Source organism: Cheilinus undulatus, linkage group 19 (genome assembly GCF_018320785.1).
Source record: "Cheilinus undulatus linkage group 19, ASM1832078v1, whole genome shotgun sequence".
NCBI lineage: Eukaryota > Metazoa > Chordata > Actinopteri > Labriformes > Labridae > Cheilinus > Cheilinus undulatus.
The window spans coordinates 42651614-42672905 of record NC_054883.1 but is presented as its reverse complement, the minus strand read 5'-3'; the positions used below and the strand labels follow the sequence as shown (position 1 = coordinate 42672905).

The 21292-nt window shown below is 41.6% G+C and overlaps 1 protein-coding gene and 1 long non-coding RNA gene across 2 annotated transcripts in view; both read right to left on the bottom strand.

The window, feature by feature from the left end:
- Positions 1–3542: 3542 nt before the first annotated feature.
- On the bottom strand, positions 3543–9292 carry LOC121527064. The gene is made up of 3 exons (XR_005993374.1): positions 7754–9292; positions 7211–7310; positions 3543–3595 (listed from the first exon to the last, which is right to left on the bottom strand). It is a non-coding gene; the product is annotated as an uncharacterized LOC121527064 (long non-coding RNA).
- A 1701-nt stretch (positions 9293–10993) lies between these two features.
- cops9 (COP9 signalosome subunit 9) overlaps positions 10994–21292 on the bottom strand; it is a 13504-nt gene continuing 3205 nt past the window's right edge. Inside the window, exons 2-3 of the mRNA XM_041813740.1 lie at positions 21191–21263; positions 10994–11186 (exon numbers count right to left, since the gene is read on the bottom strand). Coding sequence (XP_041669674.1) covers positions 11149–11186; positions 21191–21263 — 111 coding nt within the window. The 3' untranslated portion in view covers positions 10994–11148. The remainder of the gene's footprint in view (positions 11187–21190; positions 21264–21292) is intronic.

Sequence of the window (21292 nt, the reverse complement as noted above, 5' to 3'; positions counted from 1 at the left end):
AGCTAGTGGGCTAATATATACACTTTACAAGCTAACAACATCTCTGCTCAACATTTAATGCATTAGCATTAGCATTAGCATTAGCCTAGTCTGTTCATTTCAGCTAGCAAGTCTAATGAATAATACATTATCAGTTATATGTATGGTACATTATAATAACACATTATCTGTTATATATAAATATGTTTCCTTCCATTGGGGAGCAGGTGGCCTAGTGGTTTAAGGCTTTAATGTACGCCCGAGATATTCGAGGTCTCCACCGCACGTGACTCTTGACCCGGTTTCTGACTCTACCCACTGTCCTCCTCTGTCTAATAAAGGCACAGAAATACCCAAAATAAATAAATAAATGAATAAATAAATAAATAAATAAATATTTCCTTCCATTAACATCTGTAGTTATCACAGCTAGTTTCACTGTCTGAAGTATTCTCAGTTCATTTTTAACCAGAAAGCAACAAAGTTATCAAAACTGAGACGCTTCCCTTCACATCCCGAGCTAACTTTCTCCGACATGACCAGCATGCTGTGAACCAGCATGCTTCATCTCCAGCATGCTACATTATAGCATTATAACCAGCATGTACAAACCAGCATGTTACACGCATGTTTATTTAGAATAAAACCAGCATGCTAACCAGCATGTTTAATATCCATGCTACAAACCAGCATTCAACCAGCATGCTAGCAACCAGCATGCTAGCTAGTTAATGTGTCCAGCATGTTAGTAACCAGCATGCTGCTAACAGCTAATATTAGTCATATTACCAGCATGCTAATAACCAGCATAATATATACACTTTACAAGCTAACAACATCTCTGCATGCAACCAGCATGTTAATGCATTAGCATTAGCATTAGCATTAACCTAGTCTGTTCATTTCAGCATGCTAGCAAGTCTAATGAATAATACATTATCAGTTATATGTATAGTACATTATAATAACACATTATAGCATGCTACAAACCAGCATGCTAATAACCAGCATGCTACAAACCAGCATGCTAATAACCAGCATGCTACTAACCAGCATGCTAATAACCAGCATGCTAATAACCAGCATGCTACTAACCAGCATGCTAATAACCAGCATGCTACTAACCAGCATGCTACTAACCAGCATGCTAATAACCAGCATGCTAATAACCAGCATGCTAATAACCAGCATGCTAATAGCCAGCATGCTACTAACCAGCATGCTACTAACCAGCATGCTACTAACCAGCATGCTAATAACCAGCATGCTAATAACCAGCATGCTAATAACCAGCATGCTAATAACCAGCATGCTAATAGCCAGCATGCTACTAACCAGCATGCTAATAACCAGCATGCTCTAGCCAGCATGCTAATTGCATGCTAATAACCAGCATGCTTCCAGCATGCTAATAACCACATGCTATAATAATATGCTACTAACCAGCATGCTAATAACCAGCATGCTCGCTAACCAGCATGCTAATTTAACCAGCATGTTTTAATAACCAGCATGCTGTAATAACCAGCATGCTAATAGCAGTTAAGCTTATTTAAGCTAGCTAGCTGTGTCTTAGCATGCTAACGTTAGCCAGCATGTCTTCTGTAACATCATCATAATAATATTTTACCCTGGACTCTGGTGTTAGCTAAGAAGTGATGAAATAACCAGCATTTATTTTACTGTAATAGCTCTAGCTCCTCATCATTACTGGAACCAGCATGCTCTAAACAGACATTAAGCTAGCTAGCTGTGTCTTAGCATGCTAAGCTAGCGACATGCTCAGCAGGTCTAATCAGGACTGGTGTTAGCTAAGAAGTGATGCTGATAACTAGCCTGCGTCATTCCAGCCTAACTCTGACTCCTGCCCATCATGTACTGTGAGCGATCTCTCAGACATTCACTGCTGTAGTTAACCCTGACATGCTCTGCCCAGCTGAATGTAAAAGCTAACCTCGGCTGAGCTGAAACTAGCCGTCATTCATTCCTGCCTAACCCTGACCCTGCCCAGGTTACATGTAACCTGGGTGGGGTCAGGGTCATTCATTCCTGCCTAACCCTGACCCTGCCCAGGTTAAATGTAACCTGGGTGGGGTCAGGGTCATTCATTCCTGCCTAACCCTGACCCTACCCAGGTTAAATGTAACCTGGGTAGGGTCAGGGTCATTCATTCCTGCCTAACCCTGACCCTGCCCAGGTTAAATGTAACCTGGGTAGGGTCAGGGTCATTCATTCCTGCCTAACCCTGACCCTACCCAGGTTAAATGTAACCTGGGTAGGGTCAGGGTCATTCATTCCTGCCTAACCCTGACCCTACCCAGGTTACATGAAAGAAGAGACACCTTCTGATAATGCTTTTTAAAGCTTCAAATTAGGGAAAACATCAGCGCAGTTTTGATTTGGTGCCTTTATCGTTTAGAGCCGGACGGGGAGAGACCGACAGGCCGGACTCTGACCCGGACCGCCCGCAGACATGGGTGGTCTTAAACCACCAGGCCGTCAGCGCAGTTTCGCAGAAATTAAAGCAGTTTTTCAGATTTCCAACATTTTCATCTATAAGGAAGCGCTAGCTTCATTTCTCTTAGAAATCTTTCATCATGGTATAAAAATGTTTCAACAGTAATGTCGGCTCAGAGTTTGTTTTCTATCAACAACTAATTTTAGCTTGAATGTTAGGATTAGATGGAAACTGTTGTTTTACCTTCAGACAAACTTCAGTTTCACTTTATTTATCAGTTTCTGGTCAAATATGGATTTTTATGAACCATAATAAAGGAAATATCGGCCTTACTGGAGGTCTGTCGGTATTTTCTTGGCTTTCACTGAAAAACAGATGAACTGATTGAACTGACACAGCTAGCTAAAGCCTGCTTTCGTCATAAACACAAATCAGAAGCTTCAAAAGTTCGTTTTTACGTCCTTCCTACACTTCTTCTAATGCTTAATGCTAACAGACATTTCTGCACCACGACTGAAGTTAGCCACTTAGTTAGACACGTGGGGACGGCCGAAGGGTTAAAACTTCAGCGTAGCGTGGATGCTAGGCTGACCGGGATGGAAGAGAACTTCTTTGTTCAGTCAGAAACTTTTGCTAGTCATCATTCGTCGGTCTACTCTCAGTACTGTCTTTATGTTGTAGTGAGTCAGATTTTAACCAATATCAAAGTTTTCATGCCGTAGTTAAACATAAAAAAATTCGGTTGGCGTAAAATAAATGTGCAGTAAAACTGAGCTGCGATAACCTGAAATGGCTGAGCTCCTGCTGCTTAGCTGCAGTTTCTCTGTGAATATTACTGTGAATCTTTTAGCTAATCAGAATTTTGAGCTCTGTGAACATATCAGAGTTTAGAGCAGACTTCTCTCTTTCTCTTTTCTCACCAGTTGATGAAATAGATTAAAATGCTTTTTTTGAATGTGTTTTTTAACTCCAACATTAGTTGACAGTAGCTACATTATCTCTGCCTGCTTACATGATCAGAAAAGTTACTCCTTAGAAATGCAGAACAACATCAGAGCTGTAGACACAAGAGCCTAGAAATACGGTGTGCATGCATGAGAATAAAAATATGCTTACCATCACCCCTCGGCTTCTTCACTGGTCCAGCGGACAACAACACTACAAAAACACAGAAAAGCAAAAACAGATGTAAACTGACGGCTGTTATAATTAAGACTGGGAATACTTTATTAAAATGTGCCGGTAAAACATGAATAATAATAATAAATGACATTAAAGCTCAGACAGTTACAGGCCGATATTGTTCATTAAATAGGACAGGGGTAATTGGCTCTGCCTGGAGCGCTGGCGACTGCAGCTCTTTGTAGGTTTTATAGGTGAGCCTTTAACTTCAGACCCCATGCTGTGTCTCCAAAGAGCTGCGTTTGCACATACGTGTTCCTATGTGCACTGTTTGACCCCGTGCAGCTCCGGGAAAAGCAGATTCAGCTCTGCTCTGAGTCTCTTTCATCTCCACAGGGAAAAGGTGTTAATGCTTTACAGGAGAGGAAGAAGAGAGCGGGTTTAAAACAAGAGATCCAGAGGGGATAATTCAGGGTTATGTGACGCGTGACGGGAGGGAAACTCCAGTCTCCTGATTAGAAAAAAAGAAGTTTTGATCAGCTTTGATGGAGTAATCAGGGAGATGTGATGTGCACCGTAGCGTGGAAAGTCTCAGATGATGGTATGGGCATGAGGAGAGGAGAAGAAACAGAATCAAAGAGGAAGACGTTGAAGGTGACCCGAGGTGATGGAGCGATGTGGAGGAGGAAGAGGAGGGAGGGCTGAACGATGCTGTCTCAGTGTATCCGCTGTACCGGTTTCTTCTTTATGAGCCTGTAAAAAACAGGCCGACACATCTGGAAACAGCAGAGCTTTAAGAGGCCAGAGGAGGAGGTGATGCTGACAGGGACTCATTTTTTACAAGACCAGGGGCGCTGAAAGAAACTCCTCCTTCTCCTCTTTTCCCTCCTTTTAACTATCTAGGGTTGAAGTTTTAAAAACCATCTTTAAAGGAGGGATAAGCTCCGCCCTGTCGTTAATATGCCAGTCCTATGGAAACAGGTGGCAGAGGAGCCTGTCTGTATGTTGAAGCTCTGTGATGCTTTATGAACACCACAGGCTCCCGTAGCCACACATTGTGATTTATATGCCATTCTTCCTCACAAGCTTAGTGGTGACAAAATCTCTGACCATGAACTGATGGAGGGCCGAAACCCTGAACAGTCCAACTGACCCTTAGCCTGTAACCCTGGCGTGTAGGGCTGGAGCTGTGACTCAGAAATGATTTATCTATTAAGAGGTTAAAAGAGGCGGAGTTTCAGCGAGACACACAGAACCATGTACAGATGAAGGGTTAACATCCACTCTGGGTGATTTTTCTGTCAGATTTAATAAACAGAATAACAGAGAATAACGCGGTAGCTACAGGCGTGGTTCAGCTGAAAACAATGGAGACTAGCCCGGATGTAGCTGTAGCGGCAGTTTTATCAGAACTGGACATTTCTAACCCTAACCCTGTTTACTAAAAGAAGAGCAATGAGCTGAAAGATCTGCTGTGTGTCTCTACTCTGACCAGCTTCATCAGGAGTTTAGCTCAGCAGCGTGCTCTACTGATAGTGATAACGGGTGCCCAAGATCACATCCTGTAGTTTAGTCAGGACTACAGGTCTACATCATTATTGTTTGTTGCTTTGATTTTCCCAGAATGAATGTGACACTGCTTCCTAACTGATTTGTTTGATTCATAATGAATACACTAGGGTTGTTTTCTTGAGATCTTTTCTCTTTTCTAACAGTGCCATCATGTTCACTAAATAAAGATTTGATGCATGGAAACAATGCGGGCAGAGGATCGCTGAAGCCTCATGACGTCACACTGCCTAACAGACTAAAACAGGACAGCCTCCTGGTAGGATCAGCGTTTAAGAAAATGTTCTACATACATAGGAGACACAAATATCTACCCACTAGGATGAAGTTGTCTGGTCATGTTTTGAACACGTTTGTTTTGTCCCATCCTTGAGTGGTTTTAAATCTTCACATATTTGGGTCCTAATTTCTCTTCAAGGAGGTGGAGGTGGGCCTGAGGGTGATCCAACTGAGAACCAGTATCCTATGTGTGCCCAGATTAATGTGAAATATGTCCCATTTGTTCTGGCATGTCACACTGGTAATGTAGAGGAGGACGAGGTTGGTTGTCACACCCATTATATCTCACCACCAGAGTGCGCTGTCTCCCAAAATTTGGTGTAGAAGTTTCCAGAATTGGGACTAAATCTCACCTTCATAGTCTTCTCTGGAGCAGGACAGCTGAACTCGAGAGAGAGGACTTGTTGTGTTTTTCATGTCAAATTGTAAATAATCATCTCCTGAGTATTTTCTTCTAGAGTTTTCAACAATGAATTTATAACAGAAAATCTGTTACTCTTCAAAACGGTGAAGGGAGAACTGTAGTTTAGATTGTTGGTAGCAAACTATCTCATTGTTAGACGCTTGTTGGTCATGATTCGAGCTAGAAATTCCCGTTGGGGTTGGTTGTCACAGTCATTCAGGGGAGGAATGGGAGAAGGGTCAATCTGTAATCAGTGGCAGGAGTGTGAAGACCCTAACCCTAACCCCACCTGTTAATGTAATTAAAGATTCAAACTAAGTTCTGCCTTCTTTGAAATAACATTGTGACAAGCAACCCTATAGTGTGTGACAACCATCGCCATGATGGGATTGGCTGTCACAATGTGTCCGAGTTTCTTTGATTATTATTACTTCTTTGTTAAGATAAATGAGCAAAAGAGAGGAATACACATTTCAAGCCAACACCTTAAATCTCATTTTAAAGCGGGAATGACTCCTGATTTGATGATGAGCCATTCACACTAGGGTAAAAAGTGTGACAACCAACCTCGTTCTCCCCAAAACAAAATCCTTCAAATGTATGTTTTTACTTGACTGCAACAATGTCGGGGTCTGCTGCTCTTGAACGTCCACTCAGCTCTACAGTCCCTGCCTAGACATCCTAGATATTAAAAAACTGCAGAAATAAAATCATGTTTTTAAGCTGTTGGGTTCTTTAGTTCTGTGAAATGCCTATTAGTGAGTTTGTGGGCGTCTGTGCACATTATATAACCAACTCCAGGGACAGTGGGGGGGTCCAAAGGCTCTGGCACTGTTATTTTAGGGGTTGCGGGCTGAAAAGTTTAGGAGCCCCTGCTTTAGTTTTTTAAAAGTGCCTTATCATTTGGGATGATGCCAAACAGAATCCAGGGATGAACCCTACATTAGGACGCTCATTTCAGCCTCTGACAGTGTAGAAAACGTAATTACCTGCTTGACTACATTTTCAGCAGAAAGTTTTCATCCTTTATTGCAACTAAAAGTTATTATTTTAAAATGACTTTAGTTTTAGTTGAGGAGTGAAGCGTGTATTTTTGCAGAGTTAGTATTCAGAATGCTGAGGAACCATTTCTACCATGGTTAGTTTGAATATTTCCACATGTCTAGATCTGAGAGCTACATCTTAAAACATTTTCATAATCATATTTCTGTTTTGATTTCCTCTTTGTAATAATTCAACTGTGTATCATTTTAATGTTTGATATGCTCTTGAGCCTCTCGCCTGAGTATGAATGGAGTCAGGTTTTTGTTATGTCGTCTTTTTCTGTTGAAAATTTAATACACAAACCTAAAGAGAATCTGTGCTGCAGGTCCAGGGTGTTTCATCCTCTCTGTACTCACCAGGCAGCAGCATCAGAGCCAGCAGAGTGGCCACAAAAACACCAGACAAACTGCTTTTCCTCCTTCCAGCCATGACTTCTCCTCTTCCTCCTCTCTCCTGCTGAAAACAGACACAAATATTCAACATGATGCTCTTCTCTAAAATGTTCCACATCATCATTTTATACCATACATAAAGCTATATTTCTGTCCTACACTGCTCTAATAACCAATAATGAAAGAAAAGTCACGCTTTGTGCAGCTTCTTCCTTGCATTACTCTGATTGGTCGGTTTGGTTTAAAGATGATTTCAGAGGAAGAGCTCAGTGTGATTTTGTCATCTGAAGCAAATCTCATTTATGTGGTTTTATTTCAGCTCCAGGGTGCTGCTGGATTCACCTGGAGGACTGTGAGCTAAACAGACATGTTTCCACGAAGCTCCTGGACCGTCATAAAAACACCAAACCAGGTGTTTGTGTTTTCAGAGCTCAAACTTGACTCCAACCTGAACTTGAATCCCTGGAAAGCAGCTAAAGTTAGCACAATAATAACGTTGATTCTTACCTGTGCTTATTTATCCCTGTGGATCCAGATGTGGACTCCTTATGATCCGGTCCACTTGGGCTCAAACACTGGTTGTGGGTGTGATAGAGGCTCCTGCTGCACCCTGTCCCTGTGGCCCTTCTGACAGACTGCCCTGACAGAGGGACCGGGCCAGGGTTTTAAACGGAACACACAACAAGCACTCATTAGCGCTCACGCTGAAGAAGCACACGCAGGGAGCCACCTGAGGGGGTCAAGGGCCGCCACAACCAGGCACCTGATTGGTGGAAAAGTTTCTGATAGTTTGAGCCTATTGGAGGAGCCGTAATTAAAGACAGGAAAACAGGGACGGTGGGAGGGCTGGAGCGGGATGGGGACGTGGAAAGACGGTGAGAGATGTTATATTGGTAAACAAACAGCACAATTAAACTGATTTTTTTATGTCACATAATCAGAACCTGAACCCAGAGTCTTCTGGTCTAATAATCCTCCAAAAACACAAAATAGATGACGTAAGAGAGCAAACAGGAGTTTGTAATGAAGGGGAGCCAGGCGCCACATAAGCACTTCTCAGTGAGGGCCAAACCACAGCTTCACACACATGCAGAGGACAGCTGGTCTACACATGAGGAATTTGTTAATCTACAGTTTCCTCCTCACTTTAACTGTGTTCAGGCATGCCAGCCTTGTAAGACACAGACACGGTGGTTTTGGGGGCTCTCTGAGAAGCTCATGTAGCTGCAGAGTGATGCAACATCAGCACATCTGACTGGATCAGCCAGTAAATCCTTTATGAGGAGGTCTGAGTCCAGGACGGCTGCAGAGCTGCTTCTATTGGTTTATGCAGGTAAAATGTCTGCTTTTTGATTTATCTCAAAATAATTCATGTTTATGGAGGAAAGAATGAGGTTTTAATCTCAGTAGTCAGGAAGAGGAAACTCTTTTCTATCACATTCAGAAAACAGCCTCCTATCAGAGACCCGCTGAGCAGACTTCATCAGGATATTTGACCAAAAAAAACGTCATGCAGAGGTGCTTTTTCTCATATTGAGGCGTAGAAGTAGTGTGTTAACTGAAACAAAGAGTCTGGTGACTACATCTCTAAATACTTGGTGTAATTTAACCTCTATTATCTTTTAGTAAAAGTATTAGTTTTACCAGGAGTTAACATATAAATGTATATTATGTATACAGTACTGGTAGTCTAGTGGTTTTAGGGCCACATGTTCACAAGTTCTTGTGCTCTGGTTTTGAATCTGGCCTGTGGCTCCCTCCCCTCTCTCTCTCTCTCTCTGGTCTCCAGCTCTAACCACTGTACTCTATGGTTAAAGGCAGGAAGCCCAAAATCAGTGTTAGGATTTTTAAAAATTTTTATCTTGTATTTAAAAAAAAAGATTTCTTACTGTTGCAAAGTTTCACACGACATACAGAGAATTCAGAGAGAATTCAGCCCCCTTTACTTTTTTTCAATTTTCCTGTTGCAGCCTGAAGCTACAGAAAAAAATCTCATTTATACACCCCCCTCATCACAAAGTCAAAACAGAATTTAAACTAGAAAAGCACTCGGAGAGTGCAGACCTCCGCCATACTATCTCCCAATAGTACAGAATCCTTCCTGGATCCAGACGGTGATCTGGATCACTCCCAAAATCTAATCAGTTCTTCCTTCTGGCATTTCCTGAACATTTCATCAAAATCTGTCCACAACTTTTTGAGTTATGTTAGTAACAAACTAACAAGCCCACCCGATCACATGACCTCTTTGGCAGAGGTAAAAAAAAAACAAAAAACAAAAAAGCAAATCAATTGAAAATTTAAAAACTAAAATATCACACTGACATAAGTATTCAGACCTTTAACACATACATTTAGCTGCCTGCAGAGCTCAGAGACAGGATTGTTGACAGGCACAGATCTGGGGAAGGCTACAGAAACATTTGTGCTGCTCTGCAGGTTCCTCAGAGAACAGCGGCCTCCAGGATTCTCACATGGAAGAAGATTGCCACAACCTGGACTCTTCTAGAGCTGGTCATACAGCCAAACTGGGAAACCAGGGGAGAAGGGCCTTAGTAAGAGAGAACTCCATGGACACACTGACTGAGCTCCAGAGATCCTGATGGAGATAGGATAAAAGTCCAGCAGGACATTAAGCACAGCAGCCCTCCAACAATCTGGGCTTTAAGCCAGACGAAGTCTCTGATCAGTGGCTTGGCTTTCACATTAAGGCTGTAAACTCAGAGAGCTTTCATGAGGGAAAGGAAGACATGCATAAACAGGACAGTCCGTTAAGAACTATAGTCTGCTTACAGACGCCTCCTCTACCTACTGAGCTAAACTAGCGCCATTGCTGAGCTTCTTTAAGCTAAACTGTAGCTTTACTATGGATCTGCATGCTCTAACCTGTTAACAGTAAGCCATATTAGTAATGTTTTAGCATTTTTGGAGCTAATTACTACAAAATCACTATGGAATATGACATATGCTTGTGTTATTGTCAGAATAAATGCTGCATTAGGATGATAAGAACAACCAGATGAAGATTAAATGTTGGAGATGTTCACATCTAATAAAATGCCCTCTGATAACTTCAGCTCTTTGTAAACTAATTTTATGAACATGTTTGTAATGTGTACATACATTTTGTCTTTGAGTGTAAAATGAGTTGGTATTGCTAACATGCATCTGTGTTAAAGGTTAAAGGTTATTTATCTTTGTTTTTCTTCTATTGGTGCTAAAGTGGAAGCCATCAATGCTAAAGAGCCAATAAAGGTCATAATGTAACTCTTCATACAGTAGTTATGAATTCTATCCAGAAATAATCAGATTTACATTTATTTGAACGTACTATCACTAGAACCCTGCAGACAGGCGTGGTTCTGATATGGGATGAGGTTTTCCAGCTTCCTGTCTTTATGATCGCTGACTACAGCTGTAGTGTTGGCTTCAGACAATGATTTTACAGCCTGAGTGAAGCAGACCGCTTTATTTGGCCACTTTTTCAGCATTTCCACATTTTTTGCAGCCCCCTTTCCTGCCCTGTCCCGTCGTGCCCGGCTGAGTATTTAGCAGTCATGTTAACGCCGTATCTCGTATGTAATTAACGTTTGCTAACAGATGTTTCACGGAGCCTCCAAACCTACAATCCAGCCAGGAGCAGATTCAAACACGACGACGCCAAAACCATACTCATAATTTTCTCTGAGGCAGGAATGTGAGGGATCCTCAGAATTTAAGGACACCTGGTTCACCACAAAGACAGGGTTTTAGTACAAAAAACAGAGAAGTCTTTATTTACGCGTGGTGCTGAAGGACATGTTAGGGATATAAATACAGCAGAAATAGAGGCCAGGATGAGCCGGCTTTCATTTTCTTATTCACACGTTCACAGTGAAGCTCAGGCAGTTTTCATGCTGTCATCACTGCAGGTCTTCATCATCGAACAGATCCTCAAAGTCTGCAGGTAGGAAAGAGATAGAGACAGAGGAGGAGAGCATGGTTAGAATTAGAGCATCTGTTTCTGACATCATGGCCTTATTGTGCTATTATTTTTATCAGTCCAGCTCTTTTATGATCTCATCATGAAAACTGAACGCCTACACCGATCACTTCATTAGGTACACGAGTTTAACTTCTCAGTAACATGGGTTTGTAAGGAGGCAGTCACGCTGTAACAGCCATGATGTAGGGATGTGGACCTGGTCAAAGCCAGCATCACGATGGGGAGGGAAGGTGGTTTAACTCATTAAATGCCACTGACGTATATATACGTCAGTGTTTTTTTTTGGCGGCTGGCACAAGGGGGCATTCTCGCGCTCCCTGTGAGTAATTTTGGGGCTTCTGGGATATGCAGTCAGAACATGGGAGATGGTAGACTGACTGAGATCAACTGAGAACAACTGAGATCAGAGCAGGAAGTGGAGATGCAGGGATGGAGGTAATCTAAGCTAAAACCTTAAAATATTCAGTATCGGCACAAAATGCCCCCCAAAAAACTGAGGAATCAAGTGGCCAGTTTCGCCAGCTGATGCTGGAAGAAACTTTTGCGTGAGAAATCGGTAGCTCACTGAAACCGACAGCGAGTCCACCATCAGGGCTTTCATTCAAATGCTTCAGCCGGCCAAGAGGCTAAAGAACGCCGCCAGGTCTCCCCCATGCGTCAGCATCCACTGGCCAGCTGGATGCAAACAGAGACGACACTTCAGAGACGGACTTTTCCGACCCAAACCCTGAGGAATGGCTGCCAAGTGAGCGGAGCAGATCTTGTTCTCCGTCCCAGAGTGATGGAGGTAAGTTAGCGTTAGGAACCCACTGATTATTCAGACAGATTTATCGAATAAAACCATTCTCTCCCGCTCTGTGATTTCAGAAGCAGACTTGAGAGAACAGTAAGCCCCATGCAATTCTGCAACGTCTGTTGGCAGAAAAAGAGGTAAGAACAAAAAAATAAATAAAAATCTATATTATAGATTATATATAATATATACACATATTATAGATTTTATTACTTCTATAATTTGCAGGCAGTGCCAGGGGACAGCAAGCAGGAGAGGACATGGGCGTATAGGGGGTCCCGTGGCAGCCGTCCAGTTGTATTGTGCTGTAAGCTGCAAACAAACGTTTTTTTTCCATGATGAAATAGAGGGTTTCTTCTTTCAACTGAGCTAATATGTGTGTGCAGAGTCACAGTACAAAGTATTTCGTGGGTCTTGAAAGATGACTTAAAATGGCCAAAAATGCTGGCACAAGCCACTTCCCATTTTATTAAAGGGCTGGCACTCAGTGAGTTAAGAGACTTCTAAGGTGCCCTAAAGGCTGCCAGGGCCTCGCCATGCTGTGTTATCAAAGTCAGCTGATCACAGCCTAAACTAAGGCTGTCAAAAAGGCCAAGTCCTCCACAGACTTCAGTTAAATAAATGAAGGATGATCTGATACTAAATCCAAAGGGATCATGTATTTAGCATTGAGCATAAGATCACAGATAACTCCCTCTGTGATCATTTCTTTGTAAATGCACCTTTAGTTCAAGTTTCATTCCTCTCCTGCTAAAGTGATTCAGGCTGATACAGACAACAGCAGCTTCCTGATGTGGGCATTCACATTAAAGAGAGCCAGTCATCAGTAGTGTGAGCTGTTCTGATACAAACCCCTGCAGCACTGAGCTGAAGTCAAACTGAGTCACTCTGTTGTGTTACGGGTTCCTTTGTTTTTATGGTAGCTATGATGTTTGGTGATGTCGGTGTCCTAATGATGTCCTTCCATATCTTTGTTTGGTTTCTTGGGGTCTTATGATGCTGTTAACCCTCTGGTATCCTACAGATCACCACCTCATTTTCCTCCTGGTGTGCATAAATGCACAGGGGGGTTATTACTGTAAATAAAAAAGATTTATTAATTTATTTTTAATTGTTTCATTTTTTCCTTGTTTCATCAACTTGTGCCATTAACAAAAATACCAGATACTCAAAATTTGTCAAATCTTTTAACCCTTTAATTGCCGTGTTTGTGATGTAAACAAACAACATTTTTTGATGAAAGAACACAAATAGATTTTTTTGCAGATACTACACTGAAAGTGATTAACTTATTTATGGATGACTGCAGCCTGGCATATGTCATTGATTAGTAGCATCATTGGTTAATATGCATTATTAGTTTTTTGTGAGGTCAGTTATTCTAAAATACTCACGCTTTTCACCCTTCTGAGCATAAATGCAAGCCTTTAAATCATGTTAGAAATATCAGACATTTAAAATTGTTTTACTGTCATTGAATTATATTTTTCTCATTTAAGGTCAGCCCTAACCATAAATGTCAAAGACTCATTCATTTTCATTTTTTAACCCTTTAAATGCCATGTTTCATTGATGATGTCACTGCATTTTTAGATGCAAAATACACAAAAAAATGATTTTTTTTGCAGGTTACTACATGAAAATGAGAACTTATTTTTTGATTATTGCACAGACACACTCACAGACTCACACACTGATCTGCACTGAAACAAAACCTCAACCCGTTATATACAAATGACTCATAATGACCACATAAATGTGAACTTGTGTGTTTTTACTTACAAAACCCTTCATCCCTCATTGACTCACTGTAAAATACCAAATAATAGCCGGGGTGTTCATTTGTCTCAATCCCTGAGCAGACCAGGCCTTTATTTGGGACCAGGCGGCTATTTGGAACAGGCGTTTAATTCCTTTCTCACAAAAATCTTGCTTTGCAAAAATTGGAAAAATATGGTAAATTTAATCAAACTATTTATTTACACCAGTATGAATATCACCTTTACATTTTTAAGACAAGATTACAGTCCCATAGTTCTACTTTGTCTTCTTCTGTCAACTCAGCACTCTCTAAACACTTTAAATACTGGAAAGGAACTAAAACAAAGTTGACGAAAGGCAGTTTAAAGTTAATGTCGTACTTTTTATTTTTTGGCTGCACCAGGCCATGGCGCTGCTATCTCACTTGAGAAAACGAGAAAGGGAGTGGCCCCAGCCAATGAGGAGGCTAGTACTCGCAGCCAATCAGGCTCAGGTCAGAGGGAGCGTTCCTATTGGCCGTTGTAGCTTCTGTATCTCAGCTCAGTGAGAAGTTGATTCAATGGCGGCGTTACGGCGGTGTTCGGTCCTGTGTAGAATTTGTTCATGATGAGATGAAGTGTTTTCTTGCCTGTGATTGGGCCGTTGATTTCAGTGGAAAAGCAGAGCAGAATCACTCCACGCGCTTTGCCACCGTCAGTATTCAATTCAGCGGACATTCTCACCCGCAAGGAGGCACATAAAGAGAGGGGCGGAGCTACGGAGCTCAAACAGGGAGAAGAACAGGAGGGGAGGGGGGGTTGATTCTATATGGTTCTCATCCATCTCAGTCACATATCGGAGCTGTAAATAAATCACACCCGGCATTTATTTGGAACAGGCGTTTATTTGTCAAAATGTACTTCCACACCCAGCGGTTAACTGGGACCCGGCGATTATTTGGTGTTTTACGGTACATTGTTTACGGAACGGTCTTTCCTCTGGTAATATGGCGGACATGTTGACGTATAGCGGCAGCAGGCGAACACAGTTAATGAGGCGTCTACCAGTATAATACGTCTATGGAACGGGGTACCAGCGGGTTAACGATCTCCGCCTGGTTTTTGTCCATGTTTCTAACAGCGGGGGTTCTGCTGATGTTGGCGGCTGTCATCTGTTCTCTTTCCTGTATCTTTTTTTGGGTTTGTTGCTTTGTCCTTCTGTTTGCTTCTGCTCATGTCAGAGCACTCTGTAAACCCTTGTTTTTAAATGTGCTATTCAATAAAGTTTTCATTATTAAAGTCCCAGACAGGCTGACGGACGCTGTGCAGACTGAGCACACTCGCTGCATGTTGCTGTTATTAGCTAAATCAAACTTGGAGAGGACAGAGAGCATTTTAACTCATTGTTGAGCTTCACAGTGATTACACTGACTAAACGGGTTTACCTCGTCACCTGGCTGCTCTTGACTGTCGGAGCTAAACGGGCTGACGGCTGCACCCAGACGGCGCTGTCTGTCGCGTATCACTCTGTCAGGAAAATGGTGGTAGTAATGTTTAGCCTTGTGTACAAAGACGGACATAAAATTAGACCGGTGAGGGTCATGTTTGCAAAAATCTGTCCCATGGTAGAAATGTTGTCTGCACTGATACTGGAGTGCCAGCTAACACGACTGAGGCATTAAAAAACTAAACTAACTCCTCTCCTCTAATCAAACTGACTGTTTAATAAGAGCGGAGGAGTAAATCCACACAGTGATTCCATCCAGAAAACCAGAAACCATCTGAATCCATGCATCATTCATTCATTTAATATTTCATTGATAATTGAACGAAAAATAAATGAAAAATTGCTCATTGTTCACTTTTCTGTTTTATAAACCAAATCAAATAATGAAAATACTGAAACAGGAAATGATGCGTCTTTTTGACTTTTGCTTTTTAATGTGGGGATCAAAGAATGTAATATGAAAAAACAGCTGTAAGCAGTCAGTTTGATTGCAATATTGATTTGCATAACCTGGTGCAGGTGTTGTGCTCAGAAAAGCATCCTAAGAATCACATGCCCATCGCTGAGAAGTTCACGCTTAAAAAAATCAACCAGTCAAAAACACAAATCATTTCCTGCTTGATTTTGTTTCAGAAATAAAAAAAAGGGAAATCGGGCCATTTTTTCATTATATATTATTCAATAGTCAATCAAGTATTAGGTGAATGAATGATCCACAGATCCTCCTTTTGTTGTGTTGTGGCTGTTTCAGTGTTTTTCAAAGACGTATCCTCCATGAGCAGCCGTAGAAAGTACCCAAATATCCCACAAGGATGTTCCTAACCAGAAAAACAAACTAAGAGGGATTTACAGCTGTGATTAAAGCCTTTAAAGCCATAATTAATGTCAGCTTTAATCACATATCCTCACACAGATCAGCTCTAATGTCCACAGGCTGAACCTGTGTCCGCTCACCAGGCTAGGGGAACTCTTTCTTTCATGTCTGTGTGTTTCCAGGAACAGGACATTCCTGTGTTCAGCTTAATAAGGGACAGGCAGAGTCAAACCTCCTGCCCCACGGCCACCCATAACCCCTTACAACTTTAAGCACTGTAAATAAGCCTTTCTAACACCTTACCTTCAACTCACAACCTGGTCCAAAAGAGTCTATTTCACACTTTAGAGCTGACCTTTAAAAAACATGACACTGTCATGTCTGCAGGAGGTCAGAGATGACAACAAGAGCTGACAAAACCTGGGTCTTTAAAGGGCAACTCTCTCTGATCACCTCACTACCTTCTAGAAAAGTTTACAGTTCAAAGTCTGAGTTTAACTGGTAGAAATGTTAGTGAACATACTGGTGATAAAGGTGTCAACGTAAAGGTTCTCAATCTAACTGGTAGAAATGTTAGTGAACATACTGGTGATAAAGGTGTCAACGTAAAGGTTCTCAATCTAACTGGTAGAAATGTTAGTGAACATACTGGTGATAAAGGTGTGAATGTAAAGGTTCTCAGTCTAACTGGTAGAAATGTTAGTGAACATACTGGTGATAAAGGTGTCAACGTAAAGGTTCTCAGTCTAACTGGTAGAAATGTTAGTGAACATACTGGTGATAAAGGTGTGAATGTAAAGGTTCTCAATCTAACTGGTAGAAATGTTAGTGAACATACTGGTGATAAAGGTGTGAATGTAAAGGTTCTCAGTCTAACTGGTAGAAATGTTAGTGAACATACTGGTGATAAAGGTGTGAATGTAAAGGTTCTCAGTCTAACTGGTAGAAATGTTAGTGAACATACTGGTGATAAAGGTGTCAACGTAAAGGTTCTCAGTCTAACTGGTAGAAATGTTAGTGAACATACTGGTGATAAAGGTGTGAATGTAAAGGTTCTCAGTCTAACTGGTAGAAATGTTAGTGAACATACTGGTGATAAAGGTGTGAATGTAAAGGTTCTCAGTCTAACTGGTAGAAATGTTAGTGAACATACTGGTGATAAAGGTGTCAACGTAAAGGTTCTCAGTCTAACTGGTAGAAATGTTAGTGAACATACTGGTGATAAAGGTGTGAATGTAAAGGTTCTCAATCTAACTGGTAGAAATGTTAGTGAACATACTGGTGATAAAGGTGTGAATGTAAAGGTTCTCAGTCTAACTGGTAGAAATGTTAGTGAACATACTGGTGATAAAGGTGTGAATGTAAAGGTTCTCAATCTAACTGGTAGAAATGTTAGTGAACATACTGGAGATAAAGGTGTGAATGTAAAGGTTCTCAATCTAACTGGTAGAAATGTTAGTGAACATACTGGTGATAAAGGTGTGAATGTAAAGGTTCTCAGTCTAACTGGTAGAAATGTTAGTGAACATACTGGTGATAAAGGTGTGAATGTAAAGGTTCTCAGTCTAACTGGTAGAAATGTTAGTGAACATACTGGTGATAAAGGTGTGAATGTAAAGGTTCTCAGTCTAACTGGTAGAAATGTTAGTGAACATACTGGTGATAAAGGTGTGAATGTAAAGGTTCTCAGTCTGAGTCTAGGGTTCAGCTGCAGTCCAAAGATGAACGAGGACTGGGCCAATGTATGACAGCGTACAGGCCTTTCTGGGCCTCATTTCACCATCACTCCAGTCCAGTACAGATGTTATTTTGGTACTTTTACTAAATCTTAATGTTGAAAGACAAATAATTGGGCACTGTGGCGAACAAGTTCAACAAGACTGCTTGATGGATCCACAGCTTTAGACAGGTCTGCTGTCTGTCCCCAGAACCAGACCAAACATGGAGAGGTCATCCTGTTTTTATGCTCTGATCTGGAATAGAGCTAACAGAAACAGTGCAGGTCTGCTAAAACTTTAAGTTTTATCACATCAAGACTGAAGAGTCCTGTTTGCAGCTGCATTGTATTCCAACAAGAGCTCTTCATAGATATTTTAGCTATATAACAAAGCACTGTTGCTTTTGATACTCATTTCAATCTGTCAACCTATATTCATGTTGTTTTATTTTTAGCCCCTCTTTGAATTTAATATGGTATTTTAATAAACGTGTATCTGAGCCTTGTTTCTTCCTGACTCTCAATGTGGTCTCTACATCAGGTCCCCATTTCCTGGTTGGATTCCATCCTCTGAGTCCTCAGAAGGGCCCAGACTGGTCTTCATGTCCTCCACTGATGTGTTGATGCAGTAACAATCCATCCATCCATACAATAGTTGATATCCAGTTTGCAAAACGAGTCAAAATCATCACAGATATTTTTCTAAATTGCTCGGCCCTAGTTTGATGTAATATTTGTTGGTTGTAACATTGAACGATTCATTGCTTGCGGTTGTTGAAAAATGCATAAGATGAGAAACTTAAGGAGTAATCGCAATTCAAATCGCAATACTGGGGGAAAAAATTTCAAGATTATTTTCTCTAATCGTTCAGCCCTAGTAGCCATGGAGGGCCATTAGAGTGGAGGTTCCAGAAAGTTCTTACCGTTCTGAGACCCCCTAGTGGCTGTTTTTCAGGAGTTTACAGCTCAGGTGATCTGAAGGCCTGGCTACACATGGTTGTGTTTGCGTTGGTGTTCAAAGCAGCGGAGTGGCGAGGCATCCCGCTGAGTTTCAGTCTGACTGTGGCCGTAAACTCTCTTTAACACCCTCCTCTCCTCTCCTCTTTTCCTCTTCCATTCCCTTCTTTTTAACAATCAGCTCTTTTCTTTCTAGGTCATGAGCTGCTGAGCCAAAAATTGTTTTTGCCTGCAGCCGACGCTGCAAGACGGAAAAGCGATTAGCTTGGTGCTTTGGTGTGTCCTCTGTGTGTGTTTATGTGTGTGAGACACACATTAGCTGCTGTTTACAGGGGAACAACTGGATTTTTGAGGGTTAATTAAAAGAAGACAGAGTGGTTAAGCAAGAAACAGGATAATGTGCTCACATCAAAATTACCTTTTTAATTTAGTTTGCCGGTAAGCTGTTTTCCTTATTAGCAATTAATATTACTGAGGAAACGTTGGAGTATTTAGAGAGGGCTGGGGTTCATTGGTTCTTGGAGAAGCTGCCACTTTAAGATGTTTTTATTGTGTACAGGTGTTGGAACACTTCAGTTCTTCCCAATTAGTTCAACTAAAATAAAAGATTTTACAGTGCATCCAGAAAGTATTCAGACCCTTTCACTTCTCCAGCCTGATGCTCCAGTATTCAGTCCCTTTACAACACATACATTTAGCTCAGGTGCCTCTCATTTCTCTCTATGTTTGCTGATGTTTCTTGATTAGAGTCCACCTGTGGTAAATCAAACTGACTGGGCATGATTTCAGGAGGCTCACAGCTGACAATGATATCAGAGCCAAAACCAGACCATGAGGTCAGAGGATCTGCAGAGCTCAGAGACAGGGTTGTTGACAGATCTGGAGAAGGCTACAATAATGTCTGCTGCACTGAATGCTCCCCAAGAACACAGTGGCCTCCACAATTCTCAGACAAAGAAAAGTTTGGCACCATCAAGACTCCTCCAAGAGCTGGTCGCCTGGCCAAACTGAGCTACTGGGGGAGTAGGGCCTTGGTAAGAGAGGTGACCAAGAGCCTGATGGTCACTCTGACTGAGCTCCAGACATCCTGTTCAGGGATGAGACAAAGCTCCAGGAGCACAACCATCACTGCAGTCCTTCACTGATCTGGGCTTTATGGCAGAGTGGCTAGACAGAAGCCTCTCCTCAGAGTAAAACACATGAAAGTCCTCGTTGAGTCTCCAAAAAACTGATGCTTTCTGGCCACTGCCACTCCAGGATCACTAAATGTTTTGCGTGTACGCTGTATCTGTAGGAAGTGTGAGCTGGAATACTTTGGCACTCAGCTTTTCCCTCTTCATATGTAAAATCCATCCATGATTCATTCATGTTGAAGGCCTCTGCCATAATCCAGTCAGCAGGTAACCAAACCTGTTCTTGTTATCTGTTCTCAGAATGTGGTTTGTGGTGGTGAACAGGAGTTTCAGGTAGACTTAGGATCTGTTTTATAAGGATTTGAGCGTAGGGGAGCTCAGCTGGTCTCTTTAAATCTTTTTTAAAGTACCTGGAAGGTGTTGGAGGACAATGTATGAGGCTGTAGATGCTTTGAACAAGGACTTTCTGTTCTGTGACCCAGGTTATGTTGACCTATGCTTTGTATTTCTTTTAAAATGTGCTGCTGCCCATTTTGGCAGGACCACTCTTGTAAAAGAGATCCTTGATCTCAGTGAGGCTTTCCTGGCAACAGGACGGTTGAATAGAAAATGCAGGAAAGGTTTACAGACACTGTTCTCCCTCAGCAGAAACTCTCCTACCATACTGTTCCAAAAATGAAAATATAAGTACTTTGCTGCCTGATCACTTGGTTGTGAGTTAAACAGAGGCACACTTCTACAGCTTATCAAGGAAACTAGTGTAAAACTAAATATAAGTTAAAGAATATGTGATTATGTTTTCTCTTTAACTCCACAAGCCTTGCTTTATGCTGGGCTGCCATAAATGTCTGCTAGATGATAGAAACAAAGGGAGTGTAGCGCCACATTATGTAATAATGCCTCATTATGTAATGACGCCACATTTTGTAAGCCACTAAGCGGTTAGAGTTAGGGCAAGGTAGCTGGGTAGGGCATACCTTAGAGCCCACACTAAGTCCTATAGTCAGGGTTATTACATAATGTGGCGCTACAGGGAGGAACATAGTGTTGGGTGATTAACTGAGTTTTACTATGCCACATGTCTTACTGCCCTTGTTTAGTTCATAGATTCTGTCAAAATAAATATTTCAGTGTTTGTTGTGATATTTTGACAGTGAAGTAGCTCTCCTTGAGTATTCACAGGTTTGTCTCTCTTAGCTCATTTTATTCACTTATTGCTTGTTTGAAGATTCTGTGCGATTAATGAGTAATCAATATCAAAGAAACTGGGATTTTAATTTTTGGAGAACTTTGGCTTACCATTAAAGAAATCAGAGTGCACTGCTTTTTCATTGGCTGCCAGATCCATCAGTAGACCGCTGCTGCCCCCTGCCTGTAAACACACAGAAGTACAACTGTTAG